Source organism: Vicia villosa, linkage group LG1 (genome assembly GCF_029867415.1).
Source record: "Vicia villosa cultivar HV-30 ecotype Madison, WI linkage group LG1, Vvil1.0, whole genome shotgun sequence".
NCBI lineage: Eukaryota > Viridiplantae > Streptophyta > Magnoliopsida > Fabales > Fabaceae > Vicia > Vicia villosa.
Window position 1 is genome coordinate 117,632,675 of NC_081180.1, and position 22,093 is coordinate 117,654,767.

General features: G+C 34.1%; 1 protein-coding gene across 1 annotated transcript; it reads right to left on the bottom strand.

The window, feature by feature from the left end:
* Window positions 1-6,804: 6,804 nt before the first annotated feature.
* On the bottom strand, window positions 6,805-11,098 carry LOC131643960 (ATP-dependent Clp protease proteolytic subunit 5, chloroplastic-like). The gene is made up of 9 exons (XM_058914335.1): window positions 10,917-11,098; window positions 10,596-10,715; window positions 10,393-10,507; window positions 10,201-10,293; window positions 9,915-9,960; window positions 9,739-9,811; window positions 7,606-7,640; window positions 7,391-7,479; window positions 6,805-7,309 (listed from the first exon to the last, which is right to left on the bottom strand). Exons 1-9 carry the CDS (start codon window positions 11,009-11,011, stop codon window positions 7,088-7,090), a joined length of 888 nt encoding a protein of 295 aa, XP_058770318.1. The 5' UTR covers window positions 11,012-11,098; the 3' UTR covers window positions 6,805-7,087.
* Window positions 11,099-22,093: the final 10,995 nt, after the last annotated feature.

Sequence of the window (22,093 nt, forward strand, 5' to 3'; positions counted from 1 at the left end):
AAAAAAGAAAGAAAAATAAGAACGTTGCCTTATATGTTGCCTGTGTTATCCTTGTATACACCATTATGGTATATATCATATATAATAATAATCATTTGTAAAAAAAAAACAATTATCTCATAAAAAAAAAAGCAAAGAATTATATCTTCAATAATTCAATTTTGGAATGCTAAAATAAAAATTATCAAAATTCACATATGAATCAAGTATGAGTGGCTCTGATACCATTTGTTGGAATTTTTCTAATTAATCAAAACTTTATTAATCCATACTCAATTCAAGATGAAAAATAAAGTGGAAGCGTGTCTTTAGGATCCATAGAGTTTCAATGAGAAGATGATGATCTTGATAGAGTAAATGACCTTCCAATTGTAGATTTCTTAATTTCTTAGTTTCTCTTACAATGGGATAAAGAGAATAAATATTCTATGATACTTTCTAGTATCTACAATTGGGGACCATAACCTCTTATTTATATGAATCTTATGTCCTTTCATGATGGGTCGTGTTTATTCATGTTTAAACTTCCATGCCCTTTCATAAAGGGTCATGACAATTCAAGCTTTCTTATTCTAATTTTACCCATCACAAAATAAAATAAGACTTTTGGTACCTACACAATATTTTTCATGATGATTATATCCTTAGCCATAAACATTATATTAATAGATCACTTTAACTTGGCTAATTAAATAATGGTCCTAACACATTAATTAATTTATTACATGTATGACCCAAAATAATATTTTAACAAGTTGAACCGCTAATTTTACCAAACACTCCAATCCGCTTATCAACTATCAGTCTCAACCATTAGCTACAAGTTATAAGCTATCAGTCTCAACCATCAGCTATAAACTATCAGTCATTAGCCATAAATTATAAGTCATCAACTTGGCTAATTAAATAATGGTCCTAACACATTAATTAATTTATTACATGTATGACCCAAAATTCTAACAAGTTGAACCGCTAATTTTACCAAACACTCCAATCCGCTTATCAACTATCAGTCTCAACCATTATCTATAAGTTATAAGTTATCAGTCTCAACCATCAACTATAAACTATCAGTCATTAGCCATAAATTATAAGTCATCAGCTAGTTTATCGGTCAACCGTTATTTTTTTAAGCAGACCCTTAATCTAATGATAGCAATATATTTCAGTTAAAGTAAGTCGAAACTAAAATAAAAATTAACCAATAATATTCGATGAAAATAACCGACGTTAAAGAAGATATAATAATTTTTTTCAGCTAATAACAAAAGTATATTCTTAGCAACAAAAAATAGAAGTATATGGCTGCTGCTCTAATCGTTATCTCAAACTCAATCGTTAATAAGAGTTTAAAATTTATATGCAAAATAATTTTCCTTGAATAACAAAACAAATAAAAAGAAGTTCTATGCTTTTGGGTGAAACTCCAACTCCCTAAATCTCCGTATTAAAAGAGAAATGCTGTGCTTTTCAACGTTAACATCGGCATAGTGCCAAATAATCTAACTCAGAAGTGGATTCATAATCTAACTTTTAAATAATCTTCTTCTTACCTAATGTTTCATAGATGCAATTGTAACGAATGATGATTGACAATAATTAGTCACTCTTAGTGATACTTGAATTTTAACTACCAATGAGTATTAATTTAGACTTAGGATGACTTTAATAGTGAGAAAGAAGCAATGGTGGAAAGTCCTTGTATTTTGGAATGGATCAAATTGTTTAAACTTTAGGGGTTTTACGGTTTTACTCCTAATTTTCTTAAGTACCACGCGAAATTTTAAATGTCCCTCAAAATTGTAAATATATTTTTGGTACGTATCAAAATTTGATAAATCATATATTTGAATCGAAATTTAATTTTTTGTTTTGATCAGGAGAAGTAATTCCGATTTTGTACTATACAGAAACCATAAATACTTCATTGAGTAACACCAATATCACAAACTCAAAATACAATTCATAATATAAACATAGAAAATACATTAAAGATTTTAAAATAAATCAAATATTACAAATCAATGTAGACGTGGACGTTGTAACATCATGATAAGAATTTTTTTTTGAATAACCAATTTTTTAAAAAAAAAATTCTGAAATAATCAACTTTTCAAATTAATTACACAAATGACCAAAAATTGCCATAAAATACACATTGTCGCCAGGGGGTGGCGACAACACCTCTTTTATGATGAAGTCGCCGGTGGGCCTGGCGAAGATACTTCCTGGTTGGGCCCAAGTCGCCAGGGAGGGTGGCGACAACACTTATGTTCTTTTTTTTCTTTTTTTTGTTTAATTCTTTTAACTATTAAATTTAAAAGAAACTACTATTTTCTTCATGTGTCGGCCCATTTGTCTCTGCAGCATGTCGCCAATGGGCCTGGCGAATTATCTTCATGTGTGGGCCCAAGTCGCCACCTTGGGTGGCGACAACACTTATTTGAGAAAAAAAATTACCTTTAAATAGCAGCTCATTCTTCCATGAAAATGCAATCAATTCTCCACCAATTTTCTCATTTTCTCTGCACATTATTGTTCATGTCTCGTATTAGGCCAGATGGATGTCACCGATCATCAATGAAGCGCCTCAATCCTGAACTGGAATACCATATAAGGGATGGACATGTCATTTTCTCTCCCGTCAAACCCCCCATTCCGGTTAAGTTTTGGAATATCCATTCCATCAACCAACTCAAGAGGACTATCATGTCTTTTTTAGAGGGGGAGTACAAACCCGGGGAACAAATCAGAAAGATCCAGAGACTTAGAACAAGGACCTCTCCTAGGACCGGAGAAAAGGAACGTTGGTGGGATGAACTGAAATGGGACATGGAGTGCACTCTAATGATGCATGGATTAGATGACATTGTTTTAACCGTTGTAATCTCTTAGATTTTAATCGTTTGTTGTGTTGTTGTTTCCGTCTTTGTGTTGTTTTTTTAACCGTTGTAATTTCTCAGACTTTAATCGTTTGGTGTGTTGTTGTTTTAGTCATTGTGTTGTTTTTTTAATTGTTGCTTTTAGTTGAAATTTTTTTTCGTGTTATTGTTTATGTTGTTTACCATGTATGTTGTAACTCATCTAAGTAATAAAAAAAGTCCATTTCATTGGTAAAATAAATTACAAATAGCATTGAACCTAAAAACTATCGGCCCTCGAAGAACATTATGACCGCTTGATATTGAATTAGTTTTCGACCGAAGAGCAAAAAACAATGAAAATTATATTTTATATTATGTTATTATTTGGTAACTTTTTATTTATCGGTGGCACGGGGAACAGTATAAATGTTATGTACTTGTCTTTGCTTGAGGACATTGATACCATCAAGACGTATAGTTGGGGTTCTGCGGTATTGACTTACCTCTACAGCTCCTTGTGTAAAAATGAAAAAAAAAAGTTCTACATTTATGGATGTGCATTCTTACTACAAGCATGGGGATGGTGGAGAATCTCAAGACTAGCCCCTGAAAATCCGCACATATTCATCTTCCCGTATGCGTCAAGGTAAGTTAATGACATTATTTCATTTAATATATTTTTTCTATTATTAATTGAGAATAATTTGATTTCTATTTTTTGATCTCTTTAGCTTTAATGCAACAGGATTGGATTACAGCAAAACGCCCAAAAACAAAATATTTTTTTATCGCCAACTCTTGGATCGACTTCGACCACAAGATGTATTACCACTAAACTTTTCATTATCTAACTATATTTGTAAAATAAATCATCTTCTCTAATTTGTAATATTTTTTTTTACTTTGCAGTATATTTGGAGACCATACTTGGAATTGGCCCATGAACCCGAGAAAGAAGAGACAGCTATTTGGACTGCAAAATCGCCTATCATACAGTTCACCACTGTGGAGATGCACCACAGTGACCGTGTGAAACTCCAATTCGGCATGCACCAAAATATCCCCGATCCCCCTGAGTGTTTGGAACCTTGACATCTGCAAAAGGTCAGCCAACAGTGGTACATAAATATGGGCCCGTCGTTCCAACATTGTCCTGCATTTCCCTGTGGCGCCGACCGAAATGAAACCAACATCTGAATATGTCAACTGGTACAAATCGGTTACAAATCCTGAAATGTTTGTGTCTGACCCTTTCTATTTGGAACACCCGCGAGCACATCAACCGTATTTTCAACAACAACCCCAAATTTTCCAACAACAACCACAAAATTTTGAACAACAACCACAATATTTCCAACAACAACACCAACAACAATATTACCAACAACATCAACCAATTTACCAACAACAACAACAACAATTCCAACACTACCAACAACAACAGCAACAATTCCAAACTCAACCACAAACTCATTCCCAACCACAAACTCAACCCCACCACCAACGCTTCCAAGACACCAATGTGGCGGGCTCCTCCAGATCACCACCACGTACCCCCGACACAGGCATACATGAAGAATACCAGCCATATAACTCATTCAACCAACAAACATTATAATACTCCAACCAACCATTGGACTTTAACACACCACCACAACCATTGAATTTTAACCAACCTGATTCAACCACCAACTACCAGAGACTAAACTTTGAGGTCGCACCCACCAGGAGTCATTTTGTCCCACCAAGACAAAGCTTTGAAGGCGCCACGGGCACCCACCTTTCCTATAGCAGAAATTCTAGAGGTCAAGGTCGACTAACAGATTTTTTAGACCTGGATTGCATTGAAGGGTCGTCGACCCAAACACAATAGGAACCAGATAGAGGGGACGTCGTAGGAATACGGGAGCACTACCAACTCGTGAGCCATCTAAACAAGTTATTAGACCTCCGCCGTACGGATCGTACCAGGGACATCCGTACTAGGTCCTCCACAATTTAATTGTAGTCCCTTTTATGATTAGTGTAATTTTAGTTTTTTTATTACTATAAAATTAGAGTTTCTTTTAGTTATATTATTTGGCAACATAAAAATTTTAAGTAAGGAAAAATAATGGCCAAAATAATTAAACTTGATACTTAAATTAATTTAACTTAATAAAAATGAAAAAAATTATGCTAGTGATTAACTTAATAGTTAAAATAATTTAACTAAAAAACAAAAAATAATAATAAAATAGGATGTTGTCGTCAGGCCCAGTGGCAACTTGGGCTTCAAAAGGAACGTCTTCGCCAGGCCTAATGGCGAATACATTTAGGAGGTAGTGTTGTCGCCACCCCTTGGCGACAACGTGTTATTTCTAGCAAATTTTGGCCATTTGTGTAATTATTTAGAAAAGTTGGTTATTTCAGTTTTTTTTTGAAAGATATGGTTATTGAAAAAAAAAATCCCAAATTAGTTCATGAAAAAAAAAAGTCTCTATTTAATCCCTTAAAAATTTAATTGAGCCAGGTTAATCCCTCTTTTAACATTTTTTCAAACGATTTTTTCCTATTTTTAAATCGTGACTGGACTCCTATTTTACGACTGTTGATTTGAAACTATTTGTAGATAAATCATCGCGATACCACGATGTTTTTTTATGGGGTTTATTATCAGGCTTATTGGTGGGTGACTACGATTTTTCTTGTTATCTATTCTTGTGTATTAGGTTTTGTTATTGTTTCAGTTGTTGATGATATTTTAGGAAGGTTTAGTTTTGTTACTGGGGTAATTTAGGTTATTTTAATACTTTTGTAAATTATACTTGTGGGAAAAATAATACAGATGATATGTTGGAAGAAAATTAGTTTATACCATATTCCTTAGGTTTTTGATGATAACAAATTATTTAATAAACAATTAGATATACTAACGTATGTTCAAGTGTGCAGGATCATTAGTGAAAGAATTTATCGGACTTTGACTCTGATTGTAACATATGAAGAGAAGTTTGAGACTCAGATCATGAAAGATCAGAATCTGATGACTCAAATTCTGAATGATAAGATTTTGATGTCTCACAACTAGGTAACCCAACTTCTGATGAAAACTTATACTCTGAAGACCATGTGCAAAAGAATTTAACCTCTTACCCGTACTCAATTTCTAAAAGCAGATCTATCTTGTCAAGTCCAGTCACGGTTTAAAATAGAAAAAAATCGTTTGAAAAAAATATTGAGAGACTAAAATGACTCAGTTAAATTTTGTAAGCAATTAAATAGACTTTTTTTCTTAGAGACTAATTTGAACTCTTTTTTGTGAGGGATTAAAATGAGTCTTCATTGACAATCCAGTCACGGTTCAAAAGTAAAAAAAAAAAAACGAATTTGAAAAAAATATTAGTAGAGAGACTAACATGACTCAGTTAAATTTTGTAAGAGATTTAATAGAGACTTTTTTTCTCAAGGACTAATCTGACCTCTACAATTTTTGTGAGGAACTAAAATAGACCTTCACTCTTACTATTAATTGATTTCATTTCATATATTTATTCATGATTGTTCTCATTAACTATATTTTGAAGTGTATTCACCAACTTATTTTACACCATTAACCAAATTTATTTATTTATTTTTATTACAACTATTAACCAAATTTATAATAAAGAATGTTTGACCATCTATTAACAAACGCATTGAAAAATCATGAATAACTATATAAAATCAATTAACATTAAATAAAATTGGTTAATATGTGTACCAAATTGATTATAATTTACATAAATATATGTAACAATTTGGGATGCCATCAGTCACTCATGTTTTGGTATACAACAATTTGGGATGCCATCAGACACTCCTTATGTTTTGGTATATATTTGGGATGCCATCAGTCGAATATGAAGTCAATCACAAGTCAAAGGGAGATAAATTATATCATGATGCCATCAGTCGAATATGAAGTCAATCACAAGTCAAAGGGAGATAAATTATAACAACATATCATCATACATCCGTTATCACAGGAAAAATAGAATGCTTGTGAAGGAAATATGTGAATCCAGGATCTCTTAAAGAAGATTTTAACAGTATAAACTCTGAGGCAATACATTACTAAGTATCATTCTGCCCTCATTTCTCAGTACACCATTATACAGATATCAACATCTGTGAAAAATTCAGCTATACTAAGCACAGACAACCAAAAACAACATTCTTGTTTTTTATACCTTGGATCGAGGTCAAACAATAGCCTGATCATTACCCTCTTCTGCAGCTGTCAAAGGCTGAAGAGCTTTGAGAGGATTCATAATGACACCATCAATGAGTCCATAATCTTTAGCTTCTTTTGCGCTCATGAAATAATCCCGGTCAGTATCCTGGTTAATTCTGTCTAAAGTTTGACCAGTTTGATAGGCCAGATATCCACTCAGGTTTGCCTTGTGATGCAGCATTTCATTTGTCTGAGGATTATGAATCATGATTATGAATTAATTATGCTTGTGCAAAAAATCAGTTAAAGAGAAAGAAAACGTCACCTATACCTGAATCTCTATTTCAGATACCCCTCCTTGAATACCACCAAGCGGTTGATGAATCATTATCCTTGAATTTGGCAAGCTGAATCTTTTTCCTTCAGAAGTGACGATGGAGGGGGATGTAAAGTTAGAAAGAGGTGACTTTCGTTTTTGCAGAAGTGGAAACAATATTCAGCCAAAAAAATATGTGAACAGTTATTGCAAGTTAAAGGAACTATTACCTTTGGTCCCAGCACTAAGCAGAAAAGCTCCCATACTGTTCATGAACAGGGCAATATGTAAGTACGGGAAATAAATTTTCTTTAACAAATTAAAAATTAACAAACATACTATCACCTATAAATCAGTTTTTAGCGTGATCGTGTGAAATTATTCATATTAATAAACATTTCCAATTCTTAGAGCTACTCGTGCGTGCACATTCATGAGTATGAAACTCATAACTAACTGAACTTTTGATCCCTCTAAGTTGTTTGTATACAATTTGTCTCTATAGTTTTATTTAATCAGCTTAAGTCCGCTTATTCCTAAAATAGAACAAGCCTAGTCAATTTTTAACTAGAGGACCATTATCTGATGGATGCTTTGGGGATTAGGGACCAGTATTGCAAGCCCATCTGTGAGCACATGAGAAATGTCAAACACAGCTCGTAATCGAGAAGGTACATAACCAAGATGGCACACAGCTCCATGTATTGCAAGCCATGTTAGCACAACATCCGTAAACTATTAGATCACAGAATATAAAGTTGAAGGAACCAGTCAAATGAACTGGGTTGAATGAACCACGTTTCGTAAAAATAAAAATAAGACCAAAATCAAGCAAAAAAAGAGAATGACTAAAGTTTGTGCAAACACTGAACTAAAAGGCAACCAACAGAGTGTAATTGAGGCTTTATTTCAATGGTGTCACTTAAAATAGACTGTATCTTAAGTCTTAACCTCTGAGAGGAGCAACTAGGCTAAAGGTAGACCACAAATCCAGAATATAGAACAACAACGTAGGACATTTATTCAAAATATAGTGCACTCTGAGTTTCTAACTGCAAAAGGTGGACCTTTCATAGCCTAAAAAGCTGTTAGGTAATTAGTTCAAAAGTTCTTAGGTAAAGAAATATCTAATTCTGTAAATAATTAAAGAAAACACGAGACAGTGATTCAGTCCAAATAGCCTTAATAAAATAACATTTCTTAAAAGGTCATTAGTCTTGCAGATAAAAAAAAATATAAACATAAAATTTTAATTTAATGTTTAATTATACAATAATGCATAGATAAAACAAGACTATTGAAAAGTAACTCATTCCACATATATAGACAAGTTTCTTTTCAATGCAATGCTCTTGGAGAACCCTGTTAAAATTGGTCAGTAACTATTGGATCTAGATTTTTATCAAAAAAAGTATTTTCCATATGAGACCCAATATTTATCTTTATTATTTATTGACTTTTTTTCTCTAAAAAGAAATAGCATTTAAATCTATGTAACTATAATGCATGCTAAGTACTAGTAAATGGTGTTTGGTAAAAAAATATTTTCTTTTAACCTGTTATATAAGCATGAGTGATTATAAAATGTAAGATAGTATTGTCTACTACCTCATGACCGAAAATAAATTATGGTACTTTGTATGATGTCATATCAAACACTACTTGATATTAAAATATTATCAGGCTTTATACTATTACCATCTGGACTTATCTTATATGCACATCAATCAGACCCTTAGCTGACTCTTAATTATGGTTCGACATCTGAAGATCAGAACACTCTTACAAAAAAAAAGGTTAAAACTTTTTATACGTTAAGAAAGGTCTCTAGCGGTAACACCTTATTTCGAATAACAGCTTTCTCCTCATACATGTATGTATTTAGGAAGTGCATAGCATGATCATGCAAAAAGGATATATAATCATATAAACCACACATGGTTGGTAGAGATTAACTCCTCTAAGGATCTCTATTCTCAACAAATACCGGCGTCTTGTATTTTAGACACTGCTCATTTTGATATGTATGTGTCAATCTCTTGCCTTGTAACCCTATCTATATCCGGACTTCATAATCTACTGGTGATATCGAAAACATAATGATAAAAGAGGTATGAAGTCAACAAACTGACCATGCAAATAAAAAAGAATAACCATTTAAAAAAAGATTTTATACAATGTGGAAGGGAGGGTCTTCGGATTATTCGTCATCTTAAATACCCCTAGAATTCAGCAAAACAAAAAATGAACATGTTGTGTGTGCATACACCAAAGTTTGGATAAACTTTTAGCCTTTTACTGATGGTGATTGGTAACTTGTCAGCAATTACGTAACATTACCCAGAAGAAGAATGAAATATTACCTAGCCGCCAATCCAACACAAACAGTGGACACATCAGGTCTGATATGCCTCATTGTATCAAATATTGCCATTCCTAAGAACAAAAAACAAAGAAAGTGTATAACTTTTTAAGCCTGTGTTAAAATTGTACATAATAAAAAATGCAAGATAGTAGTATTACATAAAACAGTTATTACCAGCTGTAACCGATCCTCCCGGAGAGTTTATATACATGACGATATCCTGTTCAACATAATCAAAAAAATGGCAGGTGACTAAGTGTGTGACCAACAATTTGTTTGAGTTACACATAGTAGATAAGATTAAAAAAATAAACTCAAGCTCATACTCATATCGAAATGAAGGAATATCAAAATATAAGAGTTTGATGACAACTCCAGAAATTTACAGATCGCTTTTATATAGATAAAGACATAAGAAAAGTAACCAAGAGTTTTGAATAACTAAAAAATAAGCACAAACCTTATTTGGGTTAACAGCATCAAGATAAAGGAGCTGAGAAACTATGATATTTGCCATATCATCATCAACTGCTCCACCACAACGGATTATTCTCTAAATACGAAAACAGATTTTATTAATACTCGATAAACTAAACAAAAACCAAATACTCAACCTTAACCTTAAGTAACATCAAGAGTAAGAAACGCATACATATTGGAAAAGCTGGCTTATAACACTCTGGAAACGTTCCTGCACCATCGGAGGCGGCCCTTGTCCTTGAGCATAGACAGGCAAATAAGGTGAAGACGGGACTCCCAAATCCTCCCTTCAAAAACACTCAATTCAAGTCAATAAATAAGACTAAGATAAAAAGACATAACATAACATATCATCAATAAGGAAAATTTTAGCACCTTATAGACCAAATACCCTGATGCAAACTCCTCTGAGGTCCCCAAAATTCATCATCATACGCAGCTTTCACAGAAGATTTTAGAGTAGTCTTTCTAAATCCTACAGATTTCCTCAATTTCCTGCAAAATCATACTAGGGTTTTAGTTTATCCTCTTGTTAGAAATAAATATCACAGTAGGGTTTTTTCCTGCAAACTAGAGTAGGGTTTTATCCCCTTGATAGAAATAAAAATATGAACTTTAGCAGGAATTAAAATTAGGTTATAGTAATACAAATTGAAATTGAATAAAGAATTAAGAAAGAAAGAGAAAGTTACATACCCGGAGAGAAGAGAAGAAGTGTGAGAGTGAGAAGAAGAAGATGGGATAGGGGAAAGAAGAGGGGAATTGAAGGTAAGAGAAGAAGAATGAGACATTGTTATGTGTGGGATGAATGAAAGAGGAAGAAGAAGTAGAAGTTATCTATCTATAATATTGAAAAGGAGTGAAGTGTTAATGCGAAACTTGTTGAAAGGAAAATATTACAAACCAACAAATTTCATTTCGGAATATCTTGGAAAAGCCTATTCTAACCTTGAAAATTAGTAGTAGTAATAAAATTGAAATGTTTATTTTACACAAAAAATGTAGATATTTTTAATTATTTAAACATTTAGTTAATTGTGTATATTATATGGTTAATTATATGGTTAATAAATATAATAAGATGTGATTGAAAAAAAAAAAAAAAAACATATTCCAAATTTTTAATCATTCATGACAAACAACAATACAACAACTCACAAATCTAAATTGTATTCAACAAAATTATTTTTATGTTCAAATATGCATTATTTTTTGGAGAAAAATAAGAGCTCGTAAAGGAAGGTCATCATCAAATAATTTTAAGTGATATTATATCTTCTCTAAGATATGATCAAAAGAAATTCTTCAATACAAATTTTAAATGTTTAAATCTTTATAATAAGAGGAGTATAAGGAGGGTGAGAAGAAGTTCTTGAACAATTAAGTCAATCATGGTTGTAGAGTATGACTCAGTTACATTCTAGGGTTGGGTATGTGTTTGTGTTTTTTTTTAATCACCCAAAATCTTTATTTAATGGTCAATTAGACTTTGCATTCCTTAGTACTCGATCACCGTTAGCCAACAACATTTCTTCTTATTTGATGTAGGATTTTACCCTAGTCGACAAATCCTTCAAGTTGGAGCCTACTTACACCCTAAATTCTCCCATAATGCATGGTTCGATCTAAGACTCTTCTCAAAAATCCAGCATTTTAGGCTCTCATTTGAGTCTCTAGCAACCACTGCCACTTTAGTAAAACGATTAACATTGCCATGTATGGTCTCATTCTTACCCTGAGTGACTCTGCTAAGCATGACCATGGTGGTTGACTGCTTCTTCCTGGCGGTGAAATGAGTGGTAAAAGCTTCGCACAAATCATACTATTTGGGAGGGACTTGTATCAAGATAGGGTCGACTCAATCAAGGTTAGTGCAAAGAGTTTGCATTTTACGTCTTCGTCGGCACGGTAGTAGTCCAGTCAGTCATCCATATTTTTGACATGATCATCTGGATCACCACTTCCATTATAATTCTAGAGCTTATGAGGCTTCTCTAGAAACTTCAGGATCCTACTATCCAGGATACGAATGGACAAGGGGTTCGTTTTTCCGCGACTGGGCATGAGTATTTTCTACATATCTTTCTTTCTTCCTTAAGTGGCGATCTTTTGGAGGACTATGGTTACCCTTTTCCTCCTTCGGGATCAGGGGAAGGAGTATAACGCTTGTCTTTCAGCGAACTTCAAATTTTTTGACCTCTTATAGATCTCTTTTTAGCTCAGGGGCAACGATTTTGTGTAAAGCCTCCTCTTGCACAATATTGTTATTCGAATTGGCATTGTAAAGGCTTTCTTCGATCCGAATTGGCCAATTTGCCAAGGCCTGGGAGTTTTGTTGTTGAACCATCTAATACACATTTTTCAACAATTCATTAACTCTTTTGCAAGCCCAGATTAGTTTGAAAGAGTTGAAATTGGGGAGTGGTTTGAGTCCGGTCTTAATAGGCGGTAGAGTATGTCTGAAAGAAGGTCCATCTAGGTGGAATTTTAGAGTAGATCCGAGGAATGAAGGAAGTTGATGCACCCCCTAAGTTGATACACGACCCTTAAGGAGGAGGTGGAAGATTCATAGCAGCTCTCACGATTGCAGCGACTTGCCCTTGGACGCGGATTGAGTGATTTTGGAGGCCGCCATTTGCCGAATCTTATGGTGGAGAGTTTGAATCTAAACTTGACAGAATTGATTGAGGAACAAAGATCTCTTCTTCAGTTGAAGGAGATTTGAATTTCTGTAGTGGATGATTTGGTTGAATTAAGAAACACTAGATCATGGAGATCACATGAAACAAAAGTAGGTTCCCATAGACAACGTCAATGTTCTTCTCTGGAATTAGGCAATGATTGAAAAAGACCAATTTGCAGTTTATAAAAGTGGTTTGAGGTTTTTGATGCAGTGGAGAGGACTGACCTGCAAGATTAGCACTTCAATTCTCAAGTCAGTAAGATGGTAAAAAGAAAAATTTGAATGGGAATGATTTGAATACTTGGATATTGACGCGTTTTCCTCTTTAAATAATGGAGGTGGTTGGTAACCGCATAAGTTTGGGATACGGCCAACCGCTAGATTGATCTGAAAGATTGGCATGGAATCCTCGTGATGGGTAATAACCTTCCTACTTATCATCACTACTACGAAAAACACCTTCGGTAACACAATATTGCCACGGCAATTTATCCATCGTAGTCATGTCTCATTTTTTACGCGCGTGTTTTTTTTAATTTTATTAAGAAACTTTTCTTCATAGTTCCTTTAAATAACTGGTGTCATTTAATTTAGGTGACAAACTTCGAATCCCAACATCAACATTTTCCCATTTTTTTAGTAAAAATAAGCGTGCATCCTATAACAATTATTTTTATTTTAAAATTGAAAGTATAACAACTACAGTTTTTTCAACAAATCGTGTTTATATGTTCCATATTTCACAATGGTTGAATCATGCAACCGTTGTGAAATTGTTTCCCACAAAATTAAAACATGACATGTACTTTATTCCTTTCATAACACACAGGGGTGCTCTAGCAAATAAGACGACAGCTAATATCATTTCTACAAGCGAAATCTTCACCATCTTCATTCATTTTTGGAAGCAAAATCTTCACTGTCCTCTTTAAATATCATTTTTGGTATGTTAGCGAACGAGATGTCAGCGATAGCAAAATCTTCACTGTCTTCATTCATTTCTGGAAGCAAAATCTTCACCATCTTCATCATCCTCTTCGAATATCATTTCTCGTATGTTACCATACTCTTTTGAATTTTTAAGTTCTTCACTAGGGTTACTTGTTTCTCTTTTTAAATGTGTAAATGATGCTTTTGTTTACATGATATATCATGAATCAATGGCGTCTGTTTATGGTCTTCGAAATTGACATGTGTATTGTTCATGTTTTATACAGGTTTTGTGAATATGTTTTTGATTTTGGTGTTGGATATGCATATACATATAATCATATTAGTCTTTTGATATAAATTTCAGAATTTGTTATGGACCGTAGTTGGATGAAAGTTGATAGATTAAGTCCGGTATATGAGAAAGGAGTTCTTGAATTACTTGAGTTCACCGAAAAAAATGTTCCTGGTAATAATGGTGTTATTTATTGTCCCTGTGTTGTTTGCGAGAATATCAACAAATTGTCGAAAAAAGAAATATTATATCACTTATGTTATGATCGAATATGTCAAAATTATACAACATGGACGTGGCATTGAGAAGTGGATAATAATCGAAATTAGACGTCATAAATGGATGATAATTTATGCCGTGTCAAAGATGTGCCTTTATATAAGGGGTGCACCAATTTTATACGATTGTCTGTTTTATTAAAATTGTTTAATCTGAAGGCAAAAAGTAGGTGGTCGGATAAAAGTTTCACATAATTGCTTGTTTTGTATAAACAAATGCTACCAGAAGATAACAATGTGTTGGATCATTGTTATGAGTCCAAGAAGATATTGTATCCATAATTTTTTGACATTATGATTCACTTATTCATCTAGTTAGAGAAATCGGGTTTTATGGTCCAGTTCATTTAAGGTGGATGTATCCTATAGAGAAATACATGAAGATATTTAAAGGATATACGAAGAATCATCACCGACCAGAAGCTTCGTTCGTTGAAAGGTACATCATATAAGAAGTTGTTGAGTTTTGTTTAAATTATTTGTCGGAAACAGAGTCTATTGGAATTCTAAAGTCTCGTCATGCTGAAAAATTTGATGGTACAAGTACTCAAGGTTTAAATGTTAAGTGAGTCAGGATGTAGTTCTTGAAGCACATTTCTATATATTGAATAATCTTAACGTAATTGAACCTTACATAGAAGAACACAAAATACTTATAAATAAAAAATATCCCCCAATGGATGACAATTGGTTGTTGATACAACAAAATAAGAAGTCCATAAGTTGGTTTAATAAGAGGGTTTCTAATGATGGTGGTGCATCTGAGACAATTAATTGGTTGTCGTACACGCCAAAATTCACTGTGATAACTTGGACGACATTCGACATTTCTAATTATTCCTTTTATATAAAAGCAAAAGATGATCGTAGTACAATGCAAAATATCGGGGTTATGGTTGAGGCCGAATCCATGTATTTCTCTAGTTTGAAAGATAAGAATCATATTTTGGCAACACAAGTGCCTTTATTGAGGAATGTCAACTGTTCTCAAAGAAAAACACATTCCTCAAAGTGATGATGAAAGTTTTGATATTGCTGCCACTCCTTCTTACGTAACACAAGTGCCTAATTCATATGAAAAAGTTGATAGAGATGATGTGCATGTTATCCATAACGATCATCAAGAAGGAATATGAGAAAATTAACAATAAAGTATTTTATATTCTTCATTGATAATTTATTCTCTGTTGTAATTTTCAATGATGTTATCTAGTTTCTAATAACTACTATTATTTGAAATTATAGGTGTTTAAAATGAAGACACCATGAGGCTAGAGACCAACACAACAAGATAATATAATTTGATGTAATGATGTGTACATTGTAAGTTGTTTTGTCTCAATTTTGGTTTATATGTAATATACAAGGTTTGGTTCCTAATGGAATTGTGTCATTGATGTAATACAATTTTTGGTCTAATTCAATTCACAAATGGGTGTATTGTTGTTTCTGGTATGATGTGTATGACGAATATTCAGGTTGCAAAATTAAGAATTCTATAAAATTGAAAAATATATTTTAAAAAGGCACAAATAATATCACAACGATTGTTATTCTAGCGTTGTTATAAGTAGAGCGCTATCTAGAATAATAAAAATAAAAAATGGCGTATTGTGGAATTCAAACCTATGAAGCACGGACACCTCTAAGAGTAGTCGTGTCGCGGTGTCCGACACTTGTATGACACCCGTACGACACGTGTCGGAAAAGTCAAACAAGTGTCGAAAAAGTCAGACAAGTGTCTCCCAAAAAATAGGTTTTTTTTACTATTTTAACACTCTTTAAATCGGTGTCGGACATTCGTATGACACTCGCACAACACGTGTCGAATAATTTAGACAAAGTTTTTCAAAAATATTTGTTTTCAACATACCTTACACGTCTTTTGGACATGTATTGAAACAACATTATCGACGAAAAATTAAAGACATTAGTTTTAATTAAAAAATTTTTAACACTTTTAATAATAGATAGATAATTGAAACTTAAATATTATAGCGGTGCCGATATCCTATACTTTTGATATTATCGGTGTCAAAGTGTCCGTGTCGTGTCGTGTCTCGGTGTCCGTTTCGGAGTCCATGCTTCATAGATTTGAACCCACGATCTTTCAATTATTTCACAATGGTTGCTTCTATAAACCATAATTACAAGTAGCAAGTTATCTAATTTATACCTAGTAGTAAATTGGTAGCGCGCTATATATAAATCGTAGTTATAAGTATCATAAGTCGGATGGTAGTGCGTTATCTAATTTAAATCTAGTAGTTGTGGTAAGTGGTAACCAACATACATATAATAACATGCTACCTAAAAACAGACGTGCTACCGTCATTATATGTGTTTCGCAACCGTAATAGTATGTATTTTTTGTAGTAGCGCATGTGGTAGCTACTTACTTCGCTAACGGACTTATGCTCCTTGAGCCTCACGGCCATCCCAAAACAACAATAAAAAAAATCAATAAAATCTTTATAATCTTGATACCTAAACACATTATTTTCCTTGATCTCGTTGCTTGAGTGATGTTTTCAATTCTCTTGCAACAAAGTTATACAAATGTCGTGGAGTACAACAATTAAAATTAGGGGTGATCAAAACCAATCCAATAGAAAACCGCAAACCAAACCAAATCGAAACCGCAAAAAAATGCATTTGGTTCAGATTTGTTTGGGTCATCTTTTAATAAAATTGCACGGTTCGGTTTGCGGTTTGTATTTTGTAAACCGAACCAAACCAAATCAAACCGCATTATGTTACAACCTAACTTCTACTTAACTCACATCCAACCCAAACTTAAACCTATTATACTCGAGCCTTATGATTACAAACTTCTCATCCTTACACATGATTTCAGTCCCAATCTTCTCAAATCTCAAATAGCATTATCGCGTCTTCTTTACCACATACATCTTTCATCTTCTTCTCTAATCTCTACTCTCTTATATTCTTTCTTTTTCACCTTCTCATTATTATGCAAATGTTTCTTATTTCAGTTTTGTTTTTATCGCACATTTTCTTCTTTAATCTCTCAACTCTTTTGTTTTTCTTTTTCATCTTCACTAATCTCTCCTTCTCTTCTATTTTTTTTGTTTTATTATAATACTTTTTAGGCTTAAATAGTTCCTTGGTCCCTGTAAGTTAGCGTGTTTTTGAATTTAGTCCATGTATCTTTTTTTTTGGTCTGAATCCTTGTATCTCATTTTCACGTTGGCGTCAGTCCCTGGGGTTAGAATTCTGTTAAAAAAAAGCTGACTGGGCTAACGTTGCTGATGTGGAAATGATTTACATTTAATTTTTGCTTAATACGTGGAAACCTAGTGATGTGGCCATTATAAGGAGGACGAAATCAAAAAGGGGTCATTTTCCCACACTCCTTCTATCTTCTTCCTCAAATCTCAGATTTCTTCATCTTCTCTAAATTTTCAATGGCAACATCGAGCATAGGTGATTGCACTGAGTCTCAAATCCCAATTTGTGGTTGCAATAAATCAATGAGGATGTTCATCTCAAATTCAACTGAAAACCCTAAAAGAAGATTCTGGCAATGTTCAAATTTGGGATTAGGTTGCAAGCTATTCATATGGGATGATGAACTTGAACGCAGCACATCAACTGAACCTAGAAAATTAGTTGGATGCAATTGCTCAGAGGTAGTTCAGGAACTAGGTTGCATCATTAAAGAAATTGAAGCCAAGAAAAAAGAGAGGATGAAATTGAAGTTGAAAAATGAAAGGAAGAAGGCCAAACTGCTCAAGCTTTTGTTGACTCTTTCATGGTGTTTGTTCTTTGTTTACCAGAAATGGTAGTGAGATTCAAGTTGTTTGTTGTCTGTAATGTTTTTCTGTTTTGGTCCCTAGAGGAAAATTAAATGTGTGTATTTCGTCCCTGTTAGAATCAATTATTGACTCAATCAGTACTTGAAATAGTGTTGTTCTATTTCATCCCTATTTACTAATGATTTGTTTTAAGTACATATCTGTTTGTAAATGGTTTGTTTGTAGTAGAACATAAAGGCTAACAAGACAACAATGGCACATAATTATGTCTCACAATACTTAAAGCATACTTAACCATAATGATGTTTGATATCTCAAACTTACATAAAGCCAAAAAATGGCATATAATTATGTCTTAAAATACAACAAGATACACCATGCATAAACCAGTTTCATGGTACATATCTCAGAATTACATAAAGTAAACAAAGCCATATATTGGCCAACAAAGTCAAAAGGCAATAAGACAGTTCCATAAAAAGCTTCTTAATCAAGACAGTTCCATAGGCTGTGATGGATCACTTCCTGCTCCTTTGAGTTTCTTGGTTTTAAGCACCCTTGTCCTATCACTTCTTCTCAACTCCAACTTTCTTGCAACTTTTGGTTTTGGTGTCTTCTTTTTCTGCAAATTATAAAACATTAGATATACAACCACATCATCAGTAATGCAGTTAAAATATTAGCATCTATAATAAACTCAACTGGTTTAAGAACTGTTGGAGTAGTAGAAACAGTTGCAGGTGGCACATCATCAGCAGGTGCAGTCAAAATATAGTCTGGGGCAGAAACTTGTACATCTTCAACAGGTGCAAATGTAAGTGATGATGTTGCTGCAGTCTGTGCATGTGTATCAGGGCCAGTTTCAAATAGTTTTGGTTGAGATTGACTTGCCTCAAAGGCTGCTGCAAGATCTGCAGCAAGCATTTCAAACTCAGGGTCAACATCAGTTTGTGTTACATTATATTGAGGTTCAACTCCTGCAGTTTTAGTATTGGTGGCCTGAGTTTGGTCTTGTGTTGAAGCTTCAGCATTGGTAGCCTGACTCTGGTCATTTCCTGCAGTTTCAGCATTGGTAGCCTGAGTTTGGTCATTTGTGGCATTTTGAGAATTACTTGGATGAGTTTGAACATCAGTCTTCTTTGGCTTTCTCTGTATAAAAAATTCAGTTAAAAAACATTACACATCAATAATAGCATATGCCAATAATAGACAACATCAGTACCTTTCTTTTTTGAGCCTCAGGATCAACTTCTTTACTTGTACAACTTCTTGCATTATGGCCATGTACACCACACCTTGTGCAGCAGTAGGTTGTTTGTGTCCTCACCTTATTAGGGTCCTCATCAGGTTCCCTCCTCCTTAGCTTCTTTGGCCTTCCAGGTCCTCTCTTATAAGATGGAGGCAACATCTCTTCCATGTCAACCTCTGGCCACATGTCTTGGCCATTAATTGGACTTACACTATAGCTATAACATTTAGCATAAGCAGCTTTGGAAAAATAATCATCCACAAAATCCTTAGGCCTTTGGTTCTTAAACCCTAGTGCAGCTACTGCATGTCTATAAGGGATGCCCACTAATTCCCAAAAGTTACAAGTACAAGTATTTTTAGATGTATCCACAATAAAACTATTCCTGGTATGGATATGTTCAACTTGCCAGAAAGTGTCACCAGACCAATTTGGTATCCAATTCCCTGCATGTTCCACCTCTTTATCCAACCTTATTCTAGGCCTAGGCATTATCCTATGTTTCCATCTATCAACCCTTTCTCTTAAGCTTGCATTCCTATTCATGAGGTAATTTCTTATCCATTCACACATGGTTAATATTGGTTTATCTCTAGCCACTAATATAGTGCTATTAAATGCCTCAGACATATTATTCATAAGAACATCACATCTAGGATAAAAAGAAAATGCATGCTTACACCATGATTTAGTAGGTATGGCTGACAACCACTCCCAAGCCTTAGCATTCAGCTCCTTCAATTCTTTCATCTTCACCTCCCAAGCTTGGATATATGTGGCTTTTGCAGCTGCCATCATTAGGTCTCTGATCTGTGTCCCTCCCCCAAACTTCTTTTTGAAATTGGCATATAAATGCCTAAGACAAAGTCTGTGTCCAACCCTTTCAAACAGTTCTTCAAAGACAGGTATCAGACCCTGCAAAAAGAAAGGGATGTCATACAAAATAAAATCTACATTCAAGGATGATATCCAAAAAGAAAAACATATTTAGGGATGAGATCTAAAAAAATTTACATTACCTTTTGTTGGTCTGAGATGAAAACACATCTCTTATCTTGACCAATATCCTCCAAAAGCAGTGTAAGAAACCATCTCCATGACTCCTTTGTCTCAATTTCACATACACCAAATACTATGGGATAGTATTGGTCATTTGGATCTCTACCAACTGCTATAAGAAGAGTCCCTCCATACTTGGTCTTGAGATGACATCCATCAACACCAATGAATGGCTTACAAGATGTTGTGAAGCCCTTCTTAAGCCCATCAAAGCAAAAATAGAAACTGCCAAATCTTGGTTGGAGTGTAGGTGCAATCCTAACCATATCAATTTTACAAGTGTTCCCCATGTTAACTCTCCTTAATTCTGCAGAGTATCTCCATAAAAGGTTGTATTGTTTCACTGCATCACCTTCAATCAATGCCTTTGCAATTTGTTTGGCCTTCCATGCCCTGCTCATAGTTATACCAACAGCAAAGTTACTCCTTATTTCAGAGACAATATCACGAATCTTCACACCATCAGAAGATGCCATTCTAGCCGCCACTGTTTTAGCAACCCATTTGGAACTAGCAGAACTATTATTCAATACCCTACCACACGTGTGACTTCCAACCCACTTCTTCATTTTATACGTGTGCTTATTCCCAACTTTACTTACTAGTTCTAAAAATCCACATTTGCCCTTGCAAATTACCCTTACTCTGACTTTGTCATTTTTCACAAACTTGATCTCCCTCCCATTCAATACATACCATTCAGTAATTGCTTCTTTAAACTCATTTAGTGATACAAACTCCAACCCCACTTTGAATTTGTAATTCTTGCTCATATCCTCCTTCTTAAACCTTGGATATTTTTGGTCCTTCTCTCCATCAGATGCATCAGGGTCACTGCTATCAAGCTCATCACTAGCATAGTTTGTCTCCATCTCCTTATCCACACCACTTGTTGATCCTGCATTGTCAACACTAATTTGAACTTTCTTTGGAGTAAGCTTGTGCTTATTTGCTGGAACTTTCACCCTACCTTTTTTGCTATTTGTTGAGTCTTCATCAAAGCAGTCATCCAACCCAAGAGCCCTTTCATTATCACTGTCATCAAATGATAAACCATCAGCTTCATAGTCACTATCCCGACTGTCCTCTCTATCCTCAGTATCCTCAGTTTCATCACATACTTGTACATCATCACCTCCACCATTATCATTTCCTACTTGTACATCATCACCTCCACCAACATCATTTCCTACTTGAACATCTTCAACTCCACCAGCATTATTGGCTACCTGCACATCATCACCTCCACCAACATCATTTCCTACTTGATCATCTTCAACTCCAACATCATTGCATACTTGTACATCTCACCTCCACCTATATCATTTCCTACTTCTACTGCATTGCCTTTAAGCTCGACATATAAGTTGACTACAAATTTCATTTATAAAGCATATTGATATACATTATGAGCATCCACATCACTGACCATTCTACTATACCTATCAGCATCATTGTTATACCACCATAACCAATATTTTGACTGCTCAAGACCAGTTATCTCTTTCACAATCCCTGTTGCTTCAAATAAGCTCCATCTATCTGGATCGATTTCTAATGCATGCTCATTCCCCCACTATAATATACAATACAGTCCCTA